Source organism: Giraffa tippelskirchi, chromosome 7 (genome assembly GCF_054371585.1).
Source record: "Giraffa tippelskirchi isolate mGirTip1 chromosome 7, T2T-mGirTip1v1.2.pri, whole genome shotgun sequence".
Lineage (NCBI taxonomy): Eukaryota > Metazoa > Chordata > Mammalia > Artiodactyla > Giraffidae > Giraffa > Giraffa tippelskirchi.
The window spans coordinates 76,845,047-76,872,111 of NC_137281.1; the positions used below are offsets into that span (position 1 = coordinate 76,845,047).

The 27,065-nt window shown below is 40.8% G+C and overlaps 1 protein-coding gene across 6 annotated transcripts in view; it reads right to left on the reverse strand.

Annotated features, from left to right (window-relative positions):
- DMGDH (dimethylglycine dehydrogenase) overlaps window positions 1-27,065 on the reverse strand; it is a 155,374-nt gene that overhangs the window by 31,699 nt on the left and 96,610 nt on the right. For all 6 annotated transcript variants that reach the window (XM_081505960.1, XM_081505956.1, XM_081505955.1 and 3 more), the window contains 9 exons: window positions 26,465-26,669; window positions 19,423-19,671; window positions 15,315-15,513; window positions 7,709-7,878; window positions 7,071-7,224; window positions 4,219-4,384; window positions 3,648-3,778; window positions 2,130-2,347; window positions 206-363 (listed from right to left, as the gene is read on the reverse strand). In XM_081505960.1, coding sequence (XP_081362086.1) covers window positions 206-363; window positions 2,130-2,347; window positions 3,648-3,778; window positions 4,219-4,384; window positions 7,071-7,224; window positions 7,709-7,878; window positions 15,315-15,513; window positions 19,423-19,671; window positions 26,465-26,669 — 1,650 coding nt within the window. The remainder of the gene's footprint in view (window positions 1-205; window positions 364-2,129; window positions 2,348-3,647; window positions 3,779-4,218; window positions 4,385-7,070; window positions 7,225-7,708; window positions 7,879-15,314; window positions 15,514-19,422; window positions 19,672-26,464; window positions 26,670-27,065) is intronic.

The window sequence follows — 27,065 nt, forward strand, 5'->3', positions numbered from 1 at the left end:
CCACTGCAGGTGGCGTGCATTCCATCTCTGGTCAGGGAACTAAGATTTTGCATGCTGTCCAATGTGGCCCCCCTCAATTTTTTTTTCTTACAATACATTCTTACTCTTACAGTCAGAGCCAATGTTAACACAGTTAAACTAACCCTTGCATAAAAGTCAGATATAACACATGTAAAGTTTTAATAAAGATGATAGCATTTCAAACCTCTGACCCCCAGGCTCTGAAAGCTTTCTCTAGTCTTAAGGCATTCATGGCATAGGTTCCAAAATTGTCAATTCCCTCCTCCTGGCCTGCATTCATGATAGCGTCGTAAAGCGCTGCAGAATCTTCTCGTCTGTGGTACAGCTCCCAACCCAGCTCACCTGAAATACACCCGCAAGGGCCACACCAGAGTAAGAATGACAATCACTGGGTCTAATGTGCATTAGCTAAAACACATCAACAAATGGAGAGATTCCATTTCTGCAAAATAGACACTGTAGAGTGATAAGAGCTCGGTTCCCAAAAATGTTGCAACCAAGCCACACTGCAAAGGAGCCAGCCATACGATAGATGTTTCCATGCCCAATACTGCCCCACCCCCCACACAGAGAGCAGCATTTAAGACAACTCAGACAGACAGTGATTCAGGACTTAACCTTACCTCTCACCTTGGCTTCATAATGTTAAGTGAGGAATTAGCATGGCAAAGTTTATCAAGATGAGCGGTTCAAGGTTTAAACACCTCAGCCCCCAACTCCTTGGCCCCAAATCACAAGGCTTAAACATACAGGCCACTGACGACAATTATTCGAATGTTCCTCACTGTGGGATAGCCAGAGTCTCTAATGGCCCCCACTTCCTCCTTCTCCCCTACTTGGTCATTTCATTCACCATTAGAACCATAGGCAAGAAAAAAATGAAACCCAATTCAAAGAGTCTGCTTATTTTTTATTTTGCTTGTTTTATTCTGGTCACCAGTTTTCCAAGGTTGGGTGGAGGGAGGATGGGGAAAAGAGAAGCCTAGGGAAGAGCTACGGCCTTTATACCGTGTGCTCGCCTTGTTCCCCACGTGGAGGGCTAATGGTGCAGTGCTTCTCCGGGACACCACCGGGACACGAGCATCACGTACCCGAGTGAAGGCTGGGCACCTAGCACTCCTTCTGTAATGCAGCATGCCAGGCTTCCCTGTCCTTCACCATCTCCTGGAGCTTGCTCAAATTCATGTCCACTGAGTCGGTGATGCCATCCAACCATCTCGTCCTCTGTCACCCCCTTCTTCTCCTGCCCTCAATCTTTCCCAGCATCAGGGTCTAGAGGAGGCTAGGAGGGAGCCCAGAGAACCAGTGGGGAACTGGAGAGCATTCATTCATCCCTGTTTCTAGTACCTACTACATGCCATTAGGTGCCAAGGAAGACTTCTCTAATGCACTTAGAGTCAGAAAGAAAGATGAACAGCGGTAATGCTTTAAGGGCAGTGCCTAACACATTCAAGATGTTCTCTGAAAGAGACTATTTTGAATTCTCCCACATGGAATCAATCCTAAAGGAAATCAATCCTGAATATTCATTGAAGGACTGATGCTAAAGCTGAATCTCCAATATTTTGGCCACCTGAGGTGAACAGCCGACTCATTAGAAAAGACCCTGATGCTGGGAAAGATTGAGGGCAGGAGAAGAAGTGGGTGACAGAGGACGAGATGGTTGGATGGTATCACCGACTCAGTGGACATGAATTTGAGCAAGCTCCAGGAGATGGTGAAGGACAGGGAAGCCTAGCATGCTGCATGCAGTCCACAGGGTCACAGAGCTGGACATGACTGAGTGACTGAACAACAACAGCAACACAGAATCAGCTGGCCTGAACAGTCTGTCATCCCTTCCAACTCTTCCAACAACTATCCTCTTTGTACTTTCTCACCTACCCTTCTGAATGGTAGGCAGCTAGCTATGGGCCTGGAACCACAACTGGAAATCTGTGGAATGACTTTCTCAGACTCGGACTGAATAAACAGAATTGTCAGAAGAGTTGGGCAGGAGAAATCTTCCTCCAAAGTTACACTGAAGAGACTGAACATGTGTGTATGCACACTTTTCTGGGTGCTTCTAAATTTTAGAGACTTGCTCTAGGTTGTTTTCCAATTCTTACCAGTATAAGATATCCTGATAGCCGTGACAGGAATATTGGAAACCTTTAAAGACTTGGTTTGAAGAAACTTGAAAACATTATCACTAAGATCTTCAGAGGTCAGTTTCTGTAGGACTTTTCTTGAATGTGGCCCTGCGACGCCAAGGACTCCAAGCTCATCAGTTATGTTTTTAATTTCAACATCACATCCACCTTTGATTGCCTCTTCTTCAATCCATCTGCATTTGAGATTCATAAACACTGTGTTGAATCTTGCTGGAATAGCACATGTTGGTAACAGATTATTTCTCTGAAGATATACTGTGTGTCTAGAATTACCAGAAAATCCCCAGAGTGTCATTTCATATAATCAACCAATTTTTAAATTTGAGGAAACTGAGTCTCAGAGATAGTAAATGATTCTTTTTAAGCTGCCCACTTACAAATATGTGGGTGATTTTTCACAGTACAGAAGGATCCTTCCATTTAAACAAGCTCTGCCACAAATTTTTTTCAAACAGTGACAGCCCTATTGCATTTAAACTAATGACTCCATCTTGGGAAGTTAATTTAAACCCAAATTTTCTCTAATACCCATACATAGCAGACACAATCATGCTGCTAAAGGTTAAAAATGTGCCTGCCACCAGACACATGCTTGCTTTGACAATCACAAGGAGAAGATTAAAACTCTAAACACTGGTTTCAATTTCTGAGTCTTGATGAGTTATTGGAAGCCAGTTAGAAGGTTTGCTTATAATATACTGAGAAGTCCCTGGAGCTACACAAGTCTATCATAAAATGATCATCTGGACTGACACAAAGCTAAGTGACTAAGATGACTCCTAATGTATCTTGGATAGGAGGATAGAATTTGCATCATCTTACAACTAGAGTGAGAGTCTGTTGGAGTAAGATGTTTATCAAACAACAATATTCCAAATATTTTTGAAATACTAAATACAAAATATTTTAGAGTAGACTAAATAGTAGACTGAAATTCATGTGAAGGATAGAGTTGGCAAATCAATGATTTCAATGCAGTGATGGGCCAGAGAGCACAAAGTATGAGAAAAAAGAAGAAAACCCTGGAGGCAATACACTAACGTGAACCGAATGTGAGTGAGCATCAGAATCAATAAGACTCATGAGCAGGTCATTTTAACCCAAATTTCAGTTTCCTCACCTGAAAATGGGCATAATATATACCTGGCAGATAAATCTACTAAAAGAACTTATTGAGATAATGTGTAAAAATGGTTCTGACATATGAGTGATACCTAATTAATAGGAGTTAATATTATTAGAACCAGTAAACCCAGTGGATGGATTACCTTTGGGAGGGGGATGGTTATAGGGACCCTCACTTGAAGTAATTTCCTATAAAAGACATGACATTTATTTAAAACAGTCAGGTTTAAAGATTTTGAGTTGTATTTTCAATTACTGATTTTAAAAAGCCCACAAAACATAAATACCCTTGGTGCAAGACTGGATCAGTTATAATGCATATAGTTTTCTTAGTACGTGTACACTTACCTAAGATCATGAAGTTCTGACCCAGCACTAGTTACTAGTAGAAACTCCCCAGGAGACTGGTGAGAGACAGTCAACTCAGCATATACTCGACCTTTTGGTGTTAACATGTGACTTATATTTGTAAAACCCACCTACAGAAAAGAATAAAATCTTATGTATCCTTTCAATGCCACATGGATATAAAAATGTGGATGTCAACAATGTAAGACATCTGAACCTTTTATATCAATTGTGTGAACTATCTGTAAACCTAAACCCATTAATTTTGAAGTTTTCAGTTTAAATGATCATTATAATTACTGATCATAAAGATTACATTTCAACAAATCTGGGGGTTCCTAGTGACACAACTAAACAAAGCCATATGATCCTTAGATAATAATTCAGTCAACAAAAATTTAAATTTGAAAATTAGCTAGAATGTCCTTCACTAGTTGAAGAATTCTCGTGTTCATACAGAAATCATTAGGTGAACTGAAATAACATACTGGCTTTTTGAAAATGTGAGGATAGAAAATTAAGCAGGGCAGGATCCTGGACCTTGTACCCCTACCCCTATAAGGTTATTTACCTTGGGAATAACATTTGCAAAGAGATGGTTCAACAATCTAATGGAGTCCTGGCCTTTGATATTAAACTTGCCAAACGGTGACAGGTCAATCACCCCTACTCTTTGCATAACCTGTTGATACTCAGAGCCCACAGGCTCAAACCAGTTTGTGCGGTGGAAACTTGGCCTGAAACACAATGTCACAAAACATGTTATTTGTTTTCAAAAAAATTCAGAATATTTTTATAAGCTCTGTGTGCTCAGTCATGTCCGACTCTTTGTGACTCCATGGACTGTAGCCCACCAGGCTCCTCTGTCCATGGAATTTTCCCGGCAAGAATACTGGAGTGGCTTGCCATTTCCTACTTCACAGAATCTTCCTGACCCAGGGATCAAACGTGTGCCTCTTACATCTCCTGCATTGGCAACCAGATTCTTTACCCCTGAGACACCTGGGAAGCCCTAACAAGCCCTAATTGTCTAGACATTTTCATTTGGGGGGAAAATGCCACCTGTTCTACAAGTCACACATATATACTGGAAACTGATTTTTTAAGTTACTCATCTATCCCTTGACCCATTTCACAGTGAATGAAGTATTAATTAACTAGAAAATAAGATAGGCTATGTGGGCTCTCAGACCTGAAAAAGAGCTTAGAAGTCACCCAGTCCTTTAGTTGTCAACCTTGGTTACATATTAGAATCACCTAGGGGAGCATTTTAAAAATACTAATTTCGGGAACAAAAATCAGAATATATGAGGGGTAGAGCTGTCTTGTCTGGTGCTTCTCAAATGTTTCTGTAAATACATCACTTGGACTTGTTACAAATTCTGATGCAGCAGGTCTGGGGAGGGCCCTAGATGCTGCCCTCTAACAAGCTCCCGTGTGATGCTCATGCTGGCCACCTGGGAGTAAGCAAGCATCTGGTCCAATATCTTCAGTTTTTAGAGAAAAGGCACAAAGTGACTTCCTAGGCCTTTGTACTAGTTAATGACAGAGCTGGGCCTGGAGCAAAGGTCTACTGACTCATTATGCAGGGTCCTTTCTACTTTTCGGAGTAGACTATTAATGTGGTATTTTAACTTCAGAGGAGGATATGTTTTCAGTGGTTTAATTATTAAAATAGTAGAAAAAACAACCCAGGTCCAAATAGTACAACATGAAGAATAGATCTGGCATTTATCTGGGTCACTTAGAAAAAAAACCAAGCCAGTATTTTGCCCCCAGGTGATCTCCACTGGCTGACTACAGAGTCCAAATTCATTAATCAATTGGCCCACTACTATACTTTGGACCATTTAGGTCTGATTGTAAAGTAGACATCAAAATCTGTTTAAATAAGCAAAGTAACAGTCAAAAAAAGGTAACAGCTTGAAAACTTGCTTTCTCTTGGTTTGTGTCTTCTCATGAGAAAAAAGTATGTAATCATTGCTGCTGCTGCTGCTAAGTCACTTCAGTCGTGTCCGACTCTGTGCGACCCCATAGACGGCAGCCCACCAGGCTCCCCTGTCCCTGGGATTCTCCAGGCAAGAACACTGGAGTGGGTTGCCATTTCCTTCTCCAATGCATGAAAGTGAGAAGTGAAAGTGAAGTCGCTCAGTCGTGTCCGACTCTTAGCGACCCCATGGACTGTAGCCTACCAGGCTCCTCCGTCCATGGGATTTTCCAGGCAAGAGTACTGGAGTGGGGTGCAATTGTCTTCTCCAATGTAATCATTATTAACCCTAAATACAAGGATGGTATGCAATCCAAGTACTATGTCAACAACTTTAGAGGAAATCAGAGAATTGTTTCAGTTATATGCTTTATGTTTTAGCTTAACCTAAAATAGTAAATGACCTTTTCCCCTAATTTATCAACAGTGCATATAATTTGCATAATTCATTGCACACACATTAGAAAGCAGTAGCTTTCAGCTATTCCCTTATAAACAGAAAATCCATATTTCCATATTGTTTCCATACTATGTGATTTGACCAGGCATCTTAAATCAAGGTAAACCTTTAAAGGCCAAATAAAGGGGATTTGGAGAGGGTGGGGAAGATTCCTCTCAGCAATTGGAAAATTCCAAGCAGAGGCTTCACTTGGGCTGATGGTGGGTTTCTCGAGGCCACATGGGTCCTTAATGCGCACCAGTGTCACATGGGATAAACTAAGGCCTCCACTGCACAGAAATTATTTTTATGGAAAAAGGCTCAATGCTGTTTGGAATAGGGTAGAGTGAAGGGGTGGGAGGAGGATATGGTGCTTCTCTGGGGTCCCTGCATCCCACTCCCAGAGTTCATTCTGCAGTCAGAGCCACAGGTAGGCTAAGTCACTCATGTACCTGTACCCAGGGGCCCTGGCCTGGTTTGTAGAGCCAGTGAGGGGGATATGGTGCTTCTCTGGGGTCCCTCCATCCCACTCTCAAAGTTCACTCTGCAGTCAGAGCCACAGGTAGGCTAAGTCACTCATTTACCTGTACCCAGGGGTCCTGGAGGAGAAGGCAATGGCAACCCACTTCAGTACTCTCGCCTGGAAAATCCCATGGATGGAGGAGCCTGGTAGGCTTCAGTCCACGGGGTCGTTGAGGGTTGGACATGACTAAGCGACTTCACGTTCACTTTTCACTTTCATGCATTGGAGGAGGAAATGGCAACCCACTCCAGTGTTCTTGCCTGGAGAATCCCAGGGACAGGGGTGCCTGGTGGGCTGCCGTCTATGGGGTCTCATAGAGTTGAACACGACTGAAGCAACTTAGCAGCAGCAGGGGTCCTGGCCTGGTTTGTAGAACCAGTGTGGGGGATATGGTGCTTCTCTAGGGTCCCTCCATCCCACTCCCAAAGTTCACTCTGCAGTCAGAGCCACAGGTAGGCTAAGTCACTTGTTTACCTGTACCCAGGGTCCTGGCCTGGTTTGTAGAACCAGTGTGGCTGCTCCCAGCCTGCATGGAACCCCATGGAACACTTAGACTCCAGGGTTTTATAAAGGCCACTGACTCGCTCAGTTGGCCTCCCAGCAAATCGTTCTTCTTTAGGATAACCAACTGAAAAAGGAAAACCCATACTCTTAATAGCATAGAACCAAAACTACAAAATATTCTGAAGGGATTCAGAAAATGGAAAACACAGTACTTAAAATCCAGAAGCTACGTGTGTGTGTGTATATATATATATATATACACATATACATACATACATAGCATATGTGTAAAATAAATCATATATAAGTTTAATACATAAGCATGTATAATAATACATATTAAATTTATATTTTCAAAAAACCAAAACCATCATTCACAATGATCATCAAAGGTAAAGTAAAAATAGATTTAAAAGTTAAAATCACTGATACATTCCTCACATTAAAGATATATATTCCCATAATTCCTTTTTTGTTTTAGAAGCATATGCTTTTTAGACTCCCTAACCATTCCCCAATGATGCACAGAATAAAAAGCATCTAAAGTCAGAGGTGCCATAAGTCAATTCTGAACACACTTCACAGACAACAGTAAATTTGCATCTTACCAATATTGTTGAATCCATATGACTCCCTTGCTTTGGCCTCGGTGTACTCAGTTGTTGTCCATTTGCCATAGCGATTGGGATCCAATTCTATCAGATCAAAAGGTGGTTCTCCGTGCAGGATCCAGTCACTGAGATATTTCCCGACCCCACCAGCATGGATTATGCCGTATCTTTCAAATATAGAAATAAATACCCTGTTATTAACACATACTACTTTCGAGCAATGAAACATGTCCAAATATTTCACAAGGCCTCAAAGCTGGAGTGTCCCATGCTATTCAGAACACACAATCAATATAATCTTTATACTATCATCTTTTTCCTCAAAAAAAAAAAAATGTTTAAGCATCCAAATTAAATGTGCCTGACTTGATAACTAGTTAGTTTCCACAGTTTCAAGAGCTGCATATCTGCAAAATAGCCTATGACCCTTAGCTAGTAAGGATCTCGCTCTAGGAAAATAGAAGCAAGGAAGTACACAGGCAGATGTGGTTGGTACCTTATCTTGAGCTATGATTATTCTCACTAATAGGGAATCTTTCAGGAGAAATACGTGCACTCTGGTGTGGCACACCCATCCCTTCTCAGACTCAGTTTAGTTTAGGTCCCTTTAGCAACGATCTCTGTACAAGAACTTGGGCTATTATCATAGAGGCACACAGACAAAGGGGCAGTCACCCAAGGACTTGTGGGGAGGAAGGGGAGAAACAATGGCTCCTGTATTTCACAACCAATGAGTCACTTGGTGTGGAGGATTAGCTTGTTTCTATATCCACGTGAAGATACTTTAAAACCAAAAACACAGGCTTCCCTGGTGGCTCAGTGGTGAAGAATCCACCTCCCAGTGCAGGAGATACAGGTTCGATCCCTGATCTGGGAAGCAACTAAGATCAGGGAGCATGCCTGTAGATCTTATGCAGAGCCGAAGAGCAATTAAGCCTACGGGGTGGCTCAGAAGGTAAAGAATCCTCCTGCAAAGGGGGAGACCTGGGTTCAGTCCCTGGGTTGGGAAGATCCCCTGGAGGAAGGCATGGCAACCCACTGCAGTATTCTTGCCTGGAGAATCCCCATGGACAGAGGAGCCTGGTGGGCTATAGTCCATGGGATTGCAAAGAGTCGGACACGCCTGAGTGACTAAGCACAGATCAGCATAGCCACAACTATTGAGCCTGGGCTCTAGAGCCTGCAGCTGCAACTACTGAAGCCTGTGTGCTCTAGAGCCCACGCTCCTCAACAAGAGAAGCACCACAATGAGAAACCTGTGCACCACAACTAGAGAGTAGCCTCCACTTGCTGCAACTAGAGAAAAAGCCCATGTAGCAATGAAGACCCAGCGCAATCAAAATTAAGTGAATAATTATTCTTTAAAAGACCAAGAACATAACTGGCAAATAATTTTATATCAGACGGAGGAATCAGGGTTCAATGTCACCCATGTGAGGTTCTACCCACTCACTCTTGAAGGTAAAGTCTCGGGTGGTTCATCTGTGGTTTAAGTCAAGAGAAGCTTTCAAGGAATTGGATGAGCAGGGAGTCATGGGGAGAGGACTAGGAGCAAAAAGGAGTCACATGAGCAAACATCAAAATGCAAGAAATTCCAGTACCCCAGATGACAACTATTTAGCCAACACTGAAGCTTCTAAAAACAAGGGAGGACCTTAGCAAAGACTGGAAATGCTAACTACCTTTTTCTACAACAAGATACCAATTTTACTATTTTATAAAAATGATTTATATCATTTGTAATAATGATATATTTGTTATAAGGACATTTCTCAAGCAGGATAAAAAAATAGCAATTTATACTTCTCTAGATAATTTTGAAAAGAGACATGGCTCATCCAAATCACCCACAATCTCACTAAGTAAGAAAAAAAAGCAAAAAGAATTAAATATATGCTTAAAATAATTATGAACTATTTGTATAAACTGTTTACTCACTTAACCAGTTTCAGTGTGTGATTACAACCGTTACCATTTTTGAGAGCTAGAGATAACTGTTTACAAGACTTGAAACTATATAAAGTTCTTTTGGCATTCACTGAGCTCTTACCATTTACCAGGCATTGTTTCCTTCTAACATCTACCAGCTGATTTATGCTTTAGCAACTCTATTTTACCAGTGAGAAACCCAACCTGCACACAGGAGTTAAATAAGGTTGTCACACTGCAACAAAGTGCAGATTTAGGATACAAACTCAGTCATCTGACCCCAGTACACACTCTGTTATTGGACTGTACTTCTTTAATGGTTATTCTTTTTTTTTTTCCTGCCAAGACACACATAACAGAATTTATATCCTTGGCAGACTCCTTGGGCATAGCCAGGGTTGTGCTTTGGTTTCGTGTAGACTCACTACCAGACCATCATGTTCTTTATCTTTCAACAACACTTATGAGTAAATAAATAGGGCAGAGTGCTGTTACTTGAGATGAATCCTGAATATAACCCATTTATTTATTTTTATGTTAAAATGTGTTTTTTTCAAAACTTCAAACTTTTTATTTTATACTGGGGTATAGCTGGTTAACAATGTTGTGATAGTTTCAAGTAGACAGTGAAGGGACTCAGTCATACATATACATGTATCCATTCTCCCCCAAATCCCCTCCTATCCAGACTGACACATAACATTGAGCAGAGTTCCATGTGCTACACAGTAGGTGCTTGTTGGTTTAATGGATAACCATTTTAAACATAGCAAAAAGGAAATTTCCCCAATCTTTAGCCCTATAACCGTTATTAAGTTATATGTAAAATCTCATACAACGCATCTATTGAGATGGATGAAACATCTATTGAGAGCTCCGAGTGGTTGAGAGTGAAAAGCATAGAGTAAGGGAGATCTGGGTATAATTCTTGTTCTGCCACTACCAGTTGTGTGACCTTGCAGGCTGTGTAACCACCCTGAGCTTTAGTCTCCTCACATGCACACTTTATGATGCTGGTGGAGAATTAATTGACATGGCATTTTAAAGCATATAGTAGGCAAGCGATACACGGTGGCTGTTGGGTCCTTGTATAACCAACAACAGAGTATGCCTCTGCCCAATGGATAAGATTTTCATAAGGAAGTAATGTATAACATGGAAGTGAAAGGGAACTCGATGAGGAAAGAAGAGTTAGGCTTTTCTTCTATGTCTAGCATTTATCTGCAGAACCCATTATTACATGGCCCAGCTGCTATGCCTTCTGAGTGTTTGTGTCTGCTTTTTTACGGTAACTGTTAAACTGTCAGGCATTACAACTTACAGCACTCTCCTGTCTTTAAATTTGCTGTTTGTAATCTGTTCTAAGCCAAGATAACTAGACTCAGTTCAATACAACCCATTAAACATCTGGGGAGCACTGTGTTAGTCACCTAGAAGCAGGAAAACTTGCTATATTTGGGACAAAAGTAAAACAGCTTTGACTAGGGTATTGAAAATGAGCACTGGCATATCTGTAGATAGTTTGCAAATACCTATTCTTTGGACTAGAATAGCAGACAATGCTGAAATGTGATCCCTGGGCCCCTCTCCAGACTACTGAATCAGAATCTATAGGAAGGGGTTGTATGGGAATATGCTTGCTTGTTGGTTTTCCAATTCAACACATCTTTCATGGATTCTAAAGACAAATAATAGGAATTTCATAGGTAAGATGCAAAGGAGGATGAAACACACATGAAACTAAGAACAAAGTTGAGATTTTGCTTTTTAACAAGCCCGGTGGCTCAGTGGTAAAGAATCTGCCTTCAATACAGGAGACTCAGGTTTGATCCTTGGGTTAGGAAGATCCCCTGGAGAAGGGAATGGCAATCCACTCCAGTATTCTTGCCTGGAAAATCCCATGGACAGAGGAGCCTGGCGGGCTATGGTCCACAGGGTTGCAAGAGTCAGACACGACTGAGCGACTCAACAGCAACAGGTGATTTTGGTGCTCAGCCACAGATGTGGAAAGCGCTGGCCTTCAGAACCATGGGCTGGATCCTTTGTATAAGCTGGCAGGGGCAGTCGACGTAAGCATGCCACCATGTTTCATGAGAACTATTTTAGCAATCTCAACTTTTAAATAACAAAAATGCCTTATGGGGTTAGGCCAGATTGGTCAGAGAGTGAGGCATTTTGATCTGACCCTACCTGTTGTCCTTCCCATTCACCTCACAGTGTCTACAACCTGGGGAAATTACTCAGAACAATCAGAGCAGGATGCCGACATCAACCCCACACAAGCAGATACAATGTCTAGGTGATAAGTAACTAGTGTTCTAAAGAAAGCAACTTCCTAATTACTAGGTGTTCTATTAAAGTATAAATATCATGAGACCAGGTATACTGTCTGTTTGTTCATAGATAAAGAGCAATGATCCACAAAATGTATTGACTAAATCAATAATTCAGTGATTGAGTTAATTGCAGGATCAAAAAAAATAAAATATTTAGGAATCAATTTAGCAAAAGAGGTGCAAAACTTACACTCTGATAACTACAAGTCATTGTTGAAAGAATTTTAAAAGTCCTAAACAAATGGGCTTCCCTGGTAGCTCAGCTGGTAAAGAATCCACCTGCAATGCGGGAGACCTGGGTTCAATCCGTGGGTTGGGAAGAGCCCCTGGAGGAGGGCATGGCAACCCACTCCAGTATTCTTGCCTGGAGAATCCCCATAGACAGAGGAGCCAAGTGGGCTACAGTCCATGGGGTCACAAAGAGTTGGACACCACTGAGTGACTAAGAACACGCACAGCACACAAACAAATGGAAGACATCCCTTGTGTGTGAATCATAAGACTCAATATTGTTAAGACGGCAGTACTCCCCAAGTTGATCTACAAAAATGCAATCCCTATGGAAATCCTAGGTGGTTTCTTTAGAGAAATTGACAAGCTGGTCCTAAATTTTACGCAAAAATATAAGAAGCCCAAATAGACAAAACAATACTGAATAAGAATAAAGTTGGAAGAGTCACACTTCCCAGTTTCAGAACTTACTGAAAAACTACTGTAATCAAGGCAGCATGGTACTGGCCTAAGAACAGACACACAGACTAATGGAATAAAATTGAAAGTCCAGGAATAAATCCATATTTATATGGTAAACTGATTTTTTACAAGGATGCTGTGGGACAATAAAAAAATAAATATTTGGCCTTTGTCCTCAGTTCCTGGCATAGAGCTCCTAAAACTTTTGGAATTTATATTCTTTTGTATGCTATGCTAACAGTTGGCTCCATGGAGAGGGGGCAGGGGAACCAAAAGGCTTCAGAATAGAGGCTGTTCACCAGAAGTTCAATCACCAGTGATCAATGGTTTTAATCCATTGTGCCTATGTAATGAAGCTTCCACAACAACTTCTAAACCACAGGGTTCAAAGAGCCTTTGGGTTGGTGAATCCACTGAAGTGCTAGGAAGATGATGCACCAGAGAGGCTCATGAAAGCTCTGCAGCAGATCCTCCCTCCCAGACCTTGTCCTGCACCTCTCTTCCATATGCACTGTCCCTGAGTTGCATTCTGTAGAATAAGCAGGTATAACTAAGTAAGTTTTTCTTGAGTTCTGTGAGTCATTCTATTGAATTATCAAAACTGAGGAAGGGTTGTAGGAATCTCCAAATCTGTAGCCATTCAGTCAGAAGGACAAGTGATTCCTGGAAGTTGAAACTGGCATCTGAAGTGAGGATGGTTTGTGAGACTGAGTCCTTAACTAGTGGGGTCTGCACTCTGAGAGTGAGCAGCAGATTTGAATTGAAACTATTGGACACTCAGTTGGTGTCAGAGAACTGGAGAACTAAATGCTGGTGTCAGAAGTGGGATCAGAAAAAAAGACATCACAGATGCCAACACTATTTAGTGAGTAAAAAACAGTCTTTCAACAAGTGATGCTGGGACAGTTGGCTATCCTCAAAAGAATCAAGCTGCGTACCTACCTCACAGCACATACAAAAATTAACTCAAGATTGATTAAAGACCTAAATGTAAGTGCTAAGACTATAAAACTCTTAGAAGAAAATAAAGGTTTAAATCTTCATTAACATGGATTAAACAATGGTTTCTTATATATGATATCAAAACTACATTCAATAAAAGAAACACATACACATTTTGGACTTCATGGAAATTAAAAATTTTTGTGCTTCAATGGATACCATCAAGAAAATTTAAAAACCCACAGAATGGGGAAAATTTTGCAAATCATGTATCAGATAAGGGTCTTATATCTAGAATAAAGAACTTTTACAACTTAACAATAAAAAGACTAACAATCTAATTTCTTAAATGGGTAAAGTATACAAACAGACATTTCTCCAAAGAAGATATACGAGGGACGCACAAAAGAAACACTCTCACATGCACAGGCCTACGTATTGACTCTATAGGTGATTCCCTAGGCTCCCAGTTCCATTATACCTTCCAGATTCATAGCTCCATCTGGTTTTCTACCTCTGGATGTTCCGAAGACTTAAACTTAACACTGTCAAAAAGTCAGCTCATTATCTTCCTGGTTGTTGCTTCCTTTGGCCTCAGCAACCACAGGAGTAAGTTGGAAAGTGAAAGTGAAAAGTGAAAGTAAAGTCACTCAGTTGTGTCCAACTCTTTGCAACCCCATGGACTGTAGCCTACCAGGTTCCTCTGTCCATGGGATTTTCCAGGCAAGAATACTGGAGTGGGTTGCCATTTCCTTCTCTAGGAGATCTTCCCAACCCAGGGATTGAACCTGGGTCTGCTGCATTGTAGGCAGAAACTTTACCGTCTGAGCTACCACAGAAGTCACAGAAAAGTTGCCATCATTTGCTCCTTTTCTCTCTCCCTTAAGACCTAATGCAATCTGTCACCAAATCTAAGTAATTTTGTTTTGTATCTCTCAGTCCCCACTGCTGCTTCCTTAGTTCAGACCCCAACCAACCTCTCTATTGTCTTAGAAGAACAGCACCCCAACCAGTCTTGTGTCTCTGGTCAGACGTCCTGCCTTGTTCTCAGCTATAGCCCAGTGCCCAGCAGTAGACCTGGCTCAAAGCTGGCCAGTCACCAAACATCAGTTGAATAAATGGCCAAAAAAATGGGGAAGGAAAATAGAGTATTAGAAACTGTGACATGACAGTAAAATAGGCTTGACATTAATATTCACCAAATTAATGGGACAAATGTTAGAGATGAAAGATCAAATGGGTAATGGAACCATAAATAGTAAGCAACTTGAGTAATCATAAAGAAACAAATCATGTTGAACAAATATGAATTATGGTGAAAACTGCATCAGATGTATTACACATTTGATATTTTAAATTATCTTTGTCATATTGTGTTATGAAAACATCCTTGTAAAAGTGGGGCAGATTCATTTATCTGAAAATTCACAGCATGAAAGGAGACATAAATAATGGAAATGGCAAGAAATATGCAAAGAGAAAATTCCAGGAAATCACTGCCCTCCTGTGAACAAATCTGTCAAACCTATACAAGTCAAAGTTTTAAGACTGAAAATTTTTATTCCTTTCATGTCATTTCTCATGAAAGGGAGAAAATTCTCTGCCTCTCCCCTGTTGTCCATTTTTGGCCTGAGATTACGGGGCAAGACTTCTCTAAAATATGTAACTCTATAATAAATGTTGAATTACATAGAGATACTCACCCAAAACCTATAGCCACCCAGTAGTTTCTGACCCCCTGATGGGGCCCCACCATAGGAAGAATGTCAGGAGAATACGTGATGGGACCATTGACAATATTGATGATGTCAGCCTTTTTCAAGACTGGAACCATGTCCATGGCCGCTTCAACGTGTTCCATGATTCGGTCTAGATCAGACTCAAAGAGCTCCTTTCCAAAACCTGAAAAGAAATGTCAGTGTTCAGACAGAGAAGTAGAAATATCGTGTGACATCTCTCTTATGTGGAATCTAAAAAGAAATGATACAAATGAACTTATTTTCAAAGCAGAAACAGACTCACAGACTTAGAGAACGAACTTACGGTTGCTGGGGGGTGGGAGGAAGGGACAGTTGGGAGTTTGGGACGCACACGTGTGCACTGCCATATTTACAGTGGATAACTGACAAGGACCTACTGTATAGCATGGGGAACTCTGCACAATGTTATGTGGCCTCCTGGATGGGAAGGGAGTGTGGGGAAGAGTGGATACACGTATATGTATGTCTGAGTCCCTGTGCTGTCCACCTGAAGCTATCACAATATTGTTAATCAGCTAGACCCCAATACAAAATAAAAAGTTTTAAAAAAAATAAAGAAATGTCACTGCAGTGAAGATACCACACCTGTCCTGACATGTGCTCCAAAGTGACTTAAATCCCTGAATCCAAGCTTACATTTAAAGATGGCCTGTAAGGAACTTGCTTTTCGTTTTTCTTTTTAAATCCTATACTTGATATTTGCTATCAACAGATGTTCAGTTCAGTTCATTATATACTGAGAATAATAATGTTATTTCTTGAAACATTAAATCATGAAAGGTAACCTTTATAATAGAAAATTTCATTTTATTCATATTAGCAGTTTCCAGTATTAAATATGATCACAATTTTAAAAACCAACAATAATAATTGGTTTGGCAAGAGAGATCTTTTATTCTTCAATTAACCATAAAATTCTGTTTCATTCTCTCAGTTCAGTTCAGTTCAGTTCAGTCGCTCAGTCATGTCCAGCTCTTTGCGATCCCATGAATCACAGCACACCAGGCCTCCCTGTCCATCACCAACTCCCGGAGTCTACCCAGACCCTTGAACATCGAGTCGGTGATGCCATCCAGCCATCTAATCCTCTGTCGTCCCCTTTTCCTCCTGCCCTCAATCCTTCCCAGCATCAGGGTCTTTTCCAATGAGTCAACGCTTCCCATAAGGTAGCCAAAGTATTGGAGTTTCAGCTTCAACATCAGTCCTTCCAATGAACACCCAGGACTGATCTCCTTTAGGATGGACTGGTTGGATCTTCTTCCAGTCCAAGGGACTCTCAAGAGTCTTCTCCAACAGCACAGTTCAAAAGCATCAATTCTTCGGGGCTCAGCTTTCTTCACCATCCAACTCTCATATCCACACTTGACTACTGGAAAAACCATAGCCTTGACTAGACGGACTTTTGTTGGCAAAGTAATGTCTCTGCTTTTAAATATGCTATCTAGTTTGGTCATAACTTTCCTTCCAAGGAGTAAGTGTCTTTTAATTTCAGGGCTGCAATCACCATCTGCAGTGATTTTGGAGCCCCAAAAAATAAAGTCTGACACTGTTTCCACTGTTTCCCCATCTATTTCCCATGAAGCGATGGGACTAGATGCCATGATCTTAGTTTTCTGAACGTTGAGCTTTAAGCCAACTTTTTCACTCTCCTCTTTCACTTTCATCAAGAGGCTCTTTAGTTCTTCTTCACTTTCTGCCATAAGGGTGGTGTCATCTGCATATCTGAGGTTATTGATATTTCTCCCGGCAATCTTCATTCCAGCTTGTGTTTCTTCCAGCCCAGCATTTCTCATGATGTACTCTGCATATAAGTTAAATAAGCAGGGTGGCAATATACAGCCTTGATATACTCCTTTTCCTATTTGGAACCAGTCTGTTGTTCCATGTCCAATTCTAACTGTTGCTTCCTGACCTGCATACGGGTTTCTCAAGAGGCAGGTCAGGTGGTCTGGTATTCCCATCTCTTTCAGAGTTTTCCACAGTTTATTGTGATCCACACAGTCAAAGGCTTTGGCATAGTCAATAAAGCAGAAATAGATGTTTTTCTGGAACGCTCTTGCTTTTTTGATGATCCAGCGGATGTTGGCAATTTGGTCTCTGGTTCCTCTGCCTTTTCTAAAACCAGCTTGAACATCTGGAAGTTCATGGTTCACGTATTGCTGAAGCCTGGCTTGGAGAATTTTAAGCATTACTTTACTAGTGTGTGAGATGAGTGCAATTGTGTGGTAGTTCGAGCATTCCTTGGCATTGCCTTTCTTTGGAATTCAGATGAAAACTGACCTTTTCCAGTCCTGTGGCCACTGCTGAGTTTTCCAGATTTAATAGTATATTGAGTGCAGCACTTTCACAGCATCGTCTTTGAGGATTTGAAATAGCTCAACTGGAATTCCATCACCTCCACTAGCTTTGTTCGTAGTGATGCTTTCTAACGCCCACTTGACTTCACATTCCAGGATGTCTGGCTCTAGGTGAGTGATCACACCATCGTGATTATCTGGGTCATGAAGATCTTTTTTGTCTAGTTCTTCTGTGTATTCTTGCCACCTCTTCTTAATATCTTCTCATCCTCTCAGGTGAGGGCAAATGGAGTTTACAAAGTCATGTCAGGACAATGAGGATAAATGGAAAACCACTTTAAGATCCAGATGATGGATTCTAGGTAACTTTTAACTCTCAGCAGGGAAGGGATGGCAAGGAGGCCTCATTCTGCAAGCCCTCTCCCACACACACATCGAGGACTAGAATACTGTGAAAAGTCAAGTCTTGGAACACAGTCATCTTCTCCATTGTGAAAGACACTGTGACTGAGGGCAGGGCCACAGATGAACCGCTAAAAGAACGTCTCCACCAGTACTGGGGGTGTTCCCACACAGCAGCCAGCCACCCCCTTCTTGCTCCTCTGTGGACAGTATGTTGGGTCAGGGAGGCCTGCAGATCATGGGAGTTAGACCTGAGCATGTGGGCACCCAGGACCAGCCAACAATCTGGCTCTTCCTCCAACCAGAATTATTTAAATATTTGTTCAACATTTATGTGGAGGAGAGGCTGTCAGCACAGAGGAAGGGCCTAGAGGTAGGCTCCCAGGTGGCAGCTCAGCCCTCCCTCTGGGATTGGAGCTACTCCCCTCAGGCTCAAACGTGCAGAGCCCACTCTGCAAAGCCAAGCCCTTAACTGGCTGGCCTGACGTCTGTGGAAGGTGGTTTATCATGTGCGGTAACTGGGTAAAGATGTTCTTTGAAGACTAGGAGGGAGGGATTCACTCTGTAGCCCAAGCAGCTTATCAAAGTATAATTCCAGAAAGCACTATCACCTGCATTTCTTCATATTCTCTATAATATTTGTGTGCCACTGACATTTTAGCTCCTTCTGTAGATTAAAACCCGAGATACCTCCTTAGGTGACCCAATCCTTCACCTGGCTTTGCAGAAATATTTCATGAAAAAAATTTTTTAAAAATAAAAGTAAATAAATAAAACAGGTTCTTTTCTCCCTTACAGAACTTGAAAGAGAAACTATGGTGCCTCCAGAGTTAGCATGGAGGCCTAAGCCTTTTCCACATCCATTTATGCAGCAGGAGAGAGCTTCAGTTCGTGGTCCAACCTATCCTGTTCTGCTGTAGATTTCAAGGCTTTCATTCTTAACAGGCTGCATGTCTATCTCTGATACCTGTTGTGTTACCAACTGTCAAAGCACAAGAGGAACTATATACAAATCTAGAAACTAGACCAAGTAAGCAGAGGAGTGAGAAGGAAGGGGGGAGGCAGGAGGTTGGTGTGATCAGGTAAAAATTACCTGGGCTTTCCAAAGCAGCAGGGAACACTTTTTTTTTTCCAGCTTTTCTACCACCAACTCTCTTTCCTTAATCCCTGCTGTGATTGTTCAAAGGGGTATGAGAACAGAATTTACCTCAAACCCCTCACCTCCAATGTTCCAGGTATCTATTTGATAGTCTAGTATCATGGTGTCATCTTATTCCACAAACAGCCCAGAGAGATGGGAAGGACAACATATATGTGTCTGACCTGAACATGCTTCTATTTGCTGAACCCACCTGGAGGGACTCCACTGGTGACCCATGAGTCCTGAACTTTCATTTTCTCCTGACTTTCATATGGACCAAGCAAAAGCCCATCCCTTTCCTGTCGGAGGTAAAACGATCCTTCCAGGTCACGGAGCACTGGGAGTTCTCGCTGTAAAGCTTTCACTTCAGGGATGGTCGATGTGATAATATATTGATGTTGAACCGGAATGAGAGGATGTTCTAGTCCAATCATCTTACCTACTTCACGAGCCCAAAATCCTGACATAAGAAAAAATATTAGAAGATGTTACGTCACATAAAAATGTACCACAGATGACATTGATATGGCTATTTCAATTAAAATAAAATACTTAGAAGAATTCAGCACTCATGGCAAAGTCTAAAGAATGTCATAACAACACCAATGAACTTATCCATGATACAGAAATAGACTCATCGGCATAGAGAAGAACAGATTTGTGGCTGCCAAAGAAGGGGGAGGGACAGAAGGGGAGTTTGGGGTTAGTAGATGCAAACTGGTATGTATAGGATGGATAAACAACAAGGTTTTACTGCATAACACAGGGAACTATATTCAGTATCCTGTGATAAACCATAATGGAAAAGAATATGAAAAAGAATGTATGTGTGTTTTTGTGTATGTATACACACACACACACACACACACATATACACACATAAATAACTGAATCGCTTTGCTGTACAGAAGAAATTAGCACAATTTTGAAAATCAACTATACTTTCCTAAAATTAATTTTTAAGAAATGAATGTCCATAACAACTTTAAACTTTTTGTCATTGCAAAACTGAATGGAGGAAGAGAAGACAATATTTTATACTACCCTAGAGCTCTGAAGAATCTAAGGGAACTCCATTCCTGAAAAAGTATTTTGCCCATAAGCAAAGGTATGGGGAAAAAAATTCTTTGAAGGAAAAAATAAACAACCCCAATATATAAAATGTCACAAATATAAAAAAGACAGTAATGGACTGACCTTACTTGTATAACAGGGAGGTCAGGCAATGAAAGAGACCCTGTGTAGTTATGATCAGCATAATAATATGCAAAATAAAACCCTGCTGGTCAGCCGTCTGTCCCCCAGACTCTCCTCTCTCCAAATCCTGGGAGCCTAAAATTCTACAGATACATAATTGTTCTGTCAACTTAAAATTTGAAAATGTATATACTTTGGGAAAGATAACAACTTAAGCTCTGTTATATTAAAAGTTTAGTTTGGATATGTTTGTAAGGCCCTTTATTGCAAAGGCGGAAGGCTCCTTGAGCAGGAGGGAGGTAGTGCCCCAGCAAAGGGGAGAGGGCCGAAGGTAAGTGAGCATTCCCACACCTGTTTCTCCCTTCACAGTGTGCACAGGAGCGTCTTCTTGAGGGAAACTAATGTTACTGTTTTCTAATTGCAAAAGACAGAACCAGATAAGATGTGACTGAAAGGACCCTTGATTCTCTCCCCTCCCCAGTGACTCTTCAGTCTACGGATGTGGAGCTAAAGTACAAAAGGATGAGGAGACATGCCCCAGCTCACACTGGGAGACTCTGGAGTGGTCACGTCTTATTGGTTTTCTGGCTGCTGCTGCTGCTAAGTTGCTTCAGTTGTGCCTGACTCTGTGCGACCCCACCAGGCTCCCCTGTCCCTGGGATTCTCCAGGCAAGAACCCTGGAGGGGGTTGCCATTTCCTTCTCCAGGTTTTCTGGCTACAGAAACACTATTCTAAAAATCCAAGACACGTTCACTTGAATAAAGGTATTTTAGAACCTAAAAATGACAAAAACAATTATTTGTCAGGGATACAGGACCATCTGACCCACCAATGATTTATTGGGGGGATGGTGGGTCCTGTTTGCTTGTTTGTTTCAAAATAATGTTGAATTATCATTCTAATGATTAGGGAATCTTCCCCAAGTTATTTCTTTAGAGGATGCATTCTCTAAACTTTTAACTATTTCTGGATGTTCTTGGTTATTCTTTGTGGTGGGGGGTGGGGCAACCTGGTAAAGAGTCCTGAAGTCTCACTATGAAGTTCAGAGCTAGACACAAATTACCAATCGAATCTGAGAACCCTGATGATATTCTCTTATGTGACATCCAAACATCACTCTTAGATTCTCTTGATTTGTTTTAGCCCAACAGCTAAGCTGGTCACACTTGGATAACAGAAATGGGTGTCCATTTGCAAACCAAAAATCTTACCTGGGGGCATTAGAACTGCCTGCTGGTCTTTGCATAATTTAAAGATTTAATTTATTCTTGCTGATAGAAAGATGTAGATTACCAATATCAGGACTTTGTAGGATAATATAGTAAAGCCACATGTTCTAGTTATATGCACTGGAGCAGTTGTAAAATATAAAAAGCCAAAATATTTAGCCTAGCATTTCAAACCACTGCAGTGGTTAATAAGCTCATTTCAATTAAAAACAAAAATTAAAATAAATTCTGTCCTACTCAAACATATTTACAAATTTCTGAACCTAACTGTTTGCTTATTAATACACTTCATCATTAAAATAAAGTGGAAATGTATGCATAAGCATCATATAACTATCTTACTCCAAACCCCATAGCAAGCCCTACACTGTTTTCCCCTACACTGTGGTGGTGTTTGTTGGCATTCTCTTCCTCTATATGTCAGTCAAGTTAACCTAAATCTTGCCAGGATTACACTTTAACCCTTGCTAGATCACCCACTGACCAAGTTCAAAGGGAAGAGAAACAAGTGTGGAGGAATCGTCTATAATCTACCATTATTATCTGAAAAACATAGAAGAGTCAATAAAAATGATCTCTAGAAATGGCTTCCATTTTAAAAATGCAGTGATTAATAGAAATGGAGTTTAAGTGAACAGTACGGGTTTGTGAACAAGTTTACTTCTAGTAGATGGTTTATACAGTGACAATGATGGTTTATATAGTGACATTCTCTGAGGCAAAGCCTGAACAAAATTAAGCACTTCTTTTTGGCTGAATACTGGACTTCATGTTGGCATGACTCAATCACATTTCTGATTTACCGTATTAGGAAAATTCTTAAGTAAAGTTTATAGAGTTAACTTGGGCTTAATGAGTAGATTGGAAATAAGGTCAAGAGAAACATTCATCATCAGGCATCACAGCAAATAGCTCCTGCTCTTGCTCTTGAGCTGCTCTGGGGCTCAGGTTGGATCCCTGAGGATGAGCAAAGCTGTGTTCAGAGCAACACTAAAGGCGGGTTAGCCTATTGCACACCAAGAGGTCAGCAGGGTGAGAAACAGTTCCTCAGCTCTGCTTGCTCAACAAAAAGCTTCCCACATGCCCTCTTCTATAGAACAAGATATACAGGAAACACTGATATAGCAGTGTTTCTCGAAAGATATTTTCAGTCCATCTGGTACAGACAGTACAGTACTACCTGGAGCCTTGTTTAAAATACAGCTTCCCAGCCAGATCACCTGGGAAACTTCTCATGATGACTCTTATGCACCTAGTGTGAAATCCAAGCTCTGTGGGAAGTCAGGTTACCAGCAGAATGTGTGCTGGATGACCACAGAGCAACTGAAAGGAGCGGGGAAATCTTAAGGTTGGTACCAAGAAGCTATACACCCCATGCTAGTGTTTCCCAGATCAGGGCATAGGCCTTCCAGGAAACAATTATAATAATCAAAATTATTATCATTATTCTACTGAATTTGTTTAGTGCTTTCTAAACTGGCTAAGCTGTGTCCAACTCTTTGCGCCCCCATGGACTATAGCCCATCAGGCTCCTCTGTCCGTGGGATTTCCCAGGCGAGAATATTGGAGTGGGTTGCCATTTCCTTCTCCAGGGGATCTTCCCCATCCAGGGATGGAACCTGGGTCTCCTGCATTGCAGGCAGATTCTTTTCCAACTAAGCCACTAGGGAAGTCTCTTATCTGGGTACTTTACATTATTAGCTCATTTACCGATCATAATAACTTGTTGAGATGGCAATTAGTATTCTTGCCTGCAGAATCCCATGGACAGAGGAGCCTGCCAGGTTACAGTCCATGGGGTCGCAAAGAGTCAGACATGACTAAGTGACTAACACTTTCACACACATCTTTGTTTTACAAATGGGTAACTTGCCCAGGTCACACAGCTGGCAATAACGTGTCTCTGGTCAAGAGAGCCCCATTGCCCTGGACAGTGCTAGAGATACATCAGCAAACTGACAAATTTTTGCTTTTAGACTTCCCTTTTCATGGCTATCCTGAAGACTCAACAGCCTTCTGTTATGACTCAATGTAAAGAAACCTTTGGCAGGTTATGGTACAGTTGAGTAACTAATAGTGGCCTTTACATCTTTTACATTTTGGTTATATTTCGAAGTCTATATCCCAGTGATGTTAATTAGGTTTCAGAGCTGCCTGAGGGCTAGCTCTGAAATTTATGAGACATCTTGGTCTCACTGAATAACCCTGGGGAACATTCCATCAGACACACGTTCTAAATCATGTCAGCACAATGCCTTCTGCAGATGGTTGCTGTTATTCATAAAATTAATCATTGCTAGCTTTAAGTATAGAAGAGGGTATGTCCAAAACTTTATCCCCAATTACTGAGGCTTACATTTAGGGGAACCTCTATACTTTAAAAAAAACATTTTTTTTTTTTTTTGAAAACAGACATAAATAAGCACACACTCCTCCATACCTTCCACAGACTACCAATATGTGATAAGTTAGATTTTCTCCAATAACATTTGCCAATGGAAGAAAAGAGATGGAGAAGAAAAAGGAAAAAAAAAAAAGATATGGGGCTGAGATGTGATCTGAATGGCATAAAGAACTGAGAATTGAGACAACACAGCTCTTCGTATGGCTTCCTAGGAGGCTCAGTGGTAAAGGATCTGCCTGCCAATGCAAGAGAGGCAGATTCAATCCCTGGGTCGGGAAGATTCTCTGGAGGAGGAAATGGCAACCCCCTCCAGTATTCTTGCCTGGGAAATCCCACGGACAGAGGAGCCTGGCGGCCTGCAGTCCACGGGGTCGCAAAGAGTGAGACACGACTGAGCAACCAAGCGCACAAGCACACAGTTCTTCATACAACAGTGAACAGGGAGCTCCCTGGAGTTATCGAGACCTCAGGACAGAACTCAGATGGGGCTGAGTTAAAGGTATCAGGAGCAAAGGCGTTCAGAAGCAGGACGTCTGAAGAGCGGTTTTTCTGGTACCGCTCTGGGATTTGTTTTCTGAGGCCGACACCAGAAATACTTCTCCAGGACCTCCTGCCCTTGTTCTCCTCTGCCCAGGCCACCCCACAAGATTGCACAGCTGCACAGAATACCTCATCTGGTAACCAATGTTTTAGGCTTAGGTCAGATCTCTTTAGAAATTATTCTTTCTCTTCAGTGATTTCTTATTCCTTACAAATTGTGCTTTAGAAAAAAAGAAATATTATGATGGCAATGAATTGTATGAATAAGTATCCATTTTAGGAAAATAACAGATAAATGTGTTAAAGTCTTCTATGTTCTCTCTCAAAACAGTTGAAAGCATGTGGCTGCCTGAAGCATTGTGTAAGAAAAATCATGGGATTTGTCCAAGTCTCTCTGAAATGAGTTCAGTGATCAATGAGCAATGTCTGACTTCACAGAGATTGTCTGTTTAGTATTTACTATCACTATGAAAACTGTCAAATGTTTTTAGGGGCTGAATTCATGAGGCCATAAAGAAAGTTGCAAGATGACAAAGAATTTTTGTTACTTGGAAAAAGAGAATGAACAATTTTGTTGCCTTAGATCTTCTGGGATAATTTAGACCAGGTATGCCCAAGGACAGTGGGGGGCTGGAGGGGGTTCCTGATGGAGATTTCCTTGGGGGCGGGGCAAGTGAAGTTAAAAAACAAGCAATACTTTTGCTTTTATTTTTTAGGCAAGTCATCTTACATTATTTAGAATTTCAAATGATGTCAAAGAATGAGATTTTTATGCTTTACAAATGGGAGCATGGATTAGAAAGGGTAAGAAATACTAACATAAACTCTTAAATATTGAAGACATTACTTTTTCCAGGGTCACTAAAAATGTTTTGTTAAAAAAATAACATCAAACAGAACATACAATTTAAAGGAAACAATCCTAAGAGTACTTGCTTCTGGCATGTTCTCATGGCATATCATCTGATCTGATAAATATAAAGGTTGTTTTCACTTTGTAAATATAAGCAATGACTCAAAGAGCAGACCACGAGAAAATAAACAGCTGCCTCATGCTTATTTTAGGTTTTAAATTAACCATTATGTATCATAGGTAAATATAAATTATGAGCCCAGGTTAGACTGCACAAGCAGTTTCATTTGCACGAGAATTTATTTTTTAGTGTGTTATTTGAAAATTACTTCATAGGCAAAGGACCTGATAGAAACTGTGTTAACTCAAGAATCCAAAGACCCAGGTTCAAGTCCTGGCTTTGACATAACTGTCATTTTGCCAATTAGCATAATTGTTACTTTGCAATAAACATAAACTTCTTGGATTTCAATCTTCACAAATGGAAAATGAGTGAGTTGTTAGAGATAATCTATAACAACAAATATCCCTTTTGGCTTCAACATTCTGAGTCTAAATTGTAACAGAGCAAACTAAACAAAAGATTATGCAATACATTTAATGAGTTAAAAGTTTTTTGAATAGAGTCAAGTAATCAAAATGGATGGGAAAGATACAAATGATCAAATTTGCTCTAAAAAGCAAAAAGACAATGCTTATGAATTTGAACATTAGAATTTGGTTATTATTATAGAGAAGGAAAAAATTCAGGAATGAAAAAGAAGCATAGTTTGGCAAAATATGACCCCGAGAAGAATAAGATGGAAAACCAACTTCTTATGGATAACCAAGGACAGAGTGATATCTCACATATGAAGAACAAAGTGATGGAGGGAGAGATTCGTAGCTTAGAAACAGACAAAATGTTCAACATGAGAGCATCACAGTGTTTCATAACAATGTTTAGAGTATAAAACATTACTTTATAGCTAAATATCTTATTTCTTTGCCACTTGAAAAAAAAACCCCACTATTAGAAAAGATGCTTACCTGCAGCATTCACAATTCTATTTGCTCTCATAGATCCATGTGGTGTTTCAACATCCCATGTTCCATCTGACCTTGGTTTCAAAGAAGTCACTGGGGCAGGATATTTTAAAAGGGCACCATATTTCCTAGCCCCAGCTGCCAGGGCCATAGTTAGAGAGTAAGGATCAATGTGACCATCTCCAGGATTATACAGTCCAGCTAAAATCTAAATGGATCATACAAGAGTCAATATTCAAATGAATTTATATATATACTCACTCAGTATCCTGCCAGCAAATATTTAATAAAGCTTAACTTTAAAAACGCATCATGGCATCAGATTGCTCCATCTTCACTTTATTTTCCCTGTCCAAGTTCAGACCTAGGTAGGAGTCACATTTAGAGCTAAGTAAACAAGCTATTTGAAAGAGGTTTGCAATTGTCTCCAACATTCATTCTCCCCTCCCCCAGAAAGCAATGGAAGACAAATGTTTTTTAGACACATAAATATTAAGAACAAAGAGTGTCCAATAGTTGGCAGCCATTAGTTCCAGCTGGTAACTAAAACTGTTAATAAATTCTGGTCAATGAAATGCAAATGAAAGTATCATGGTCACAAGAA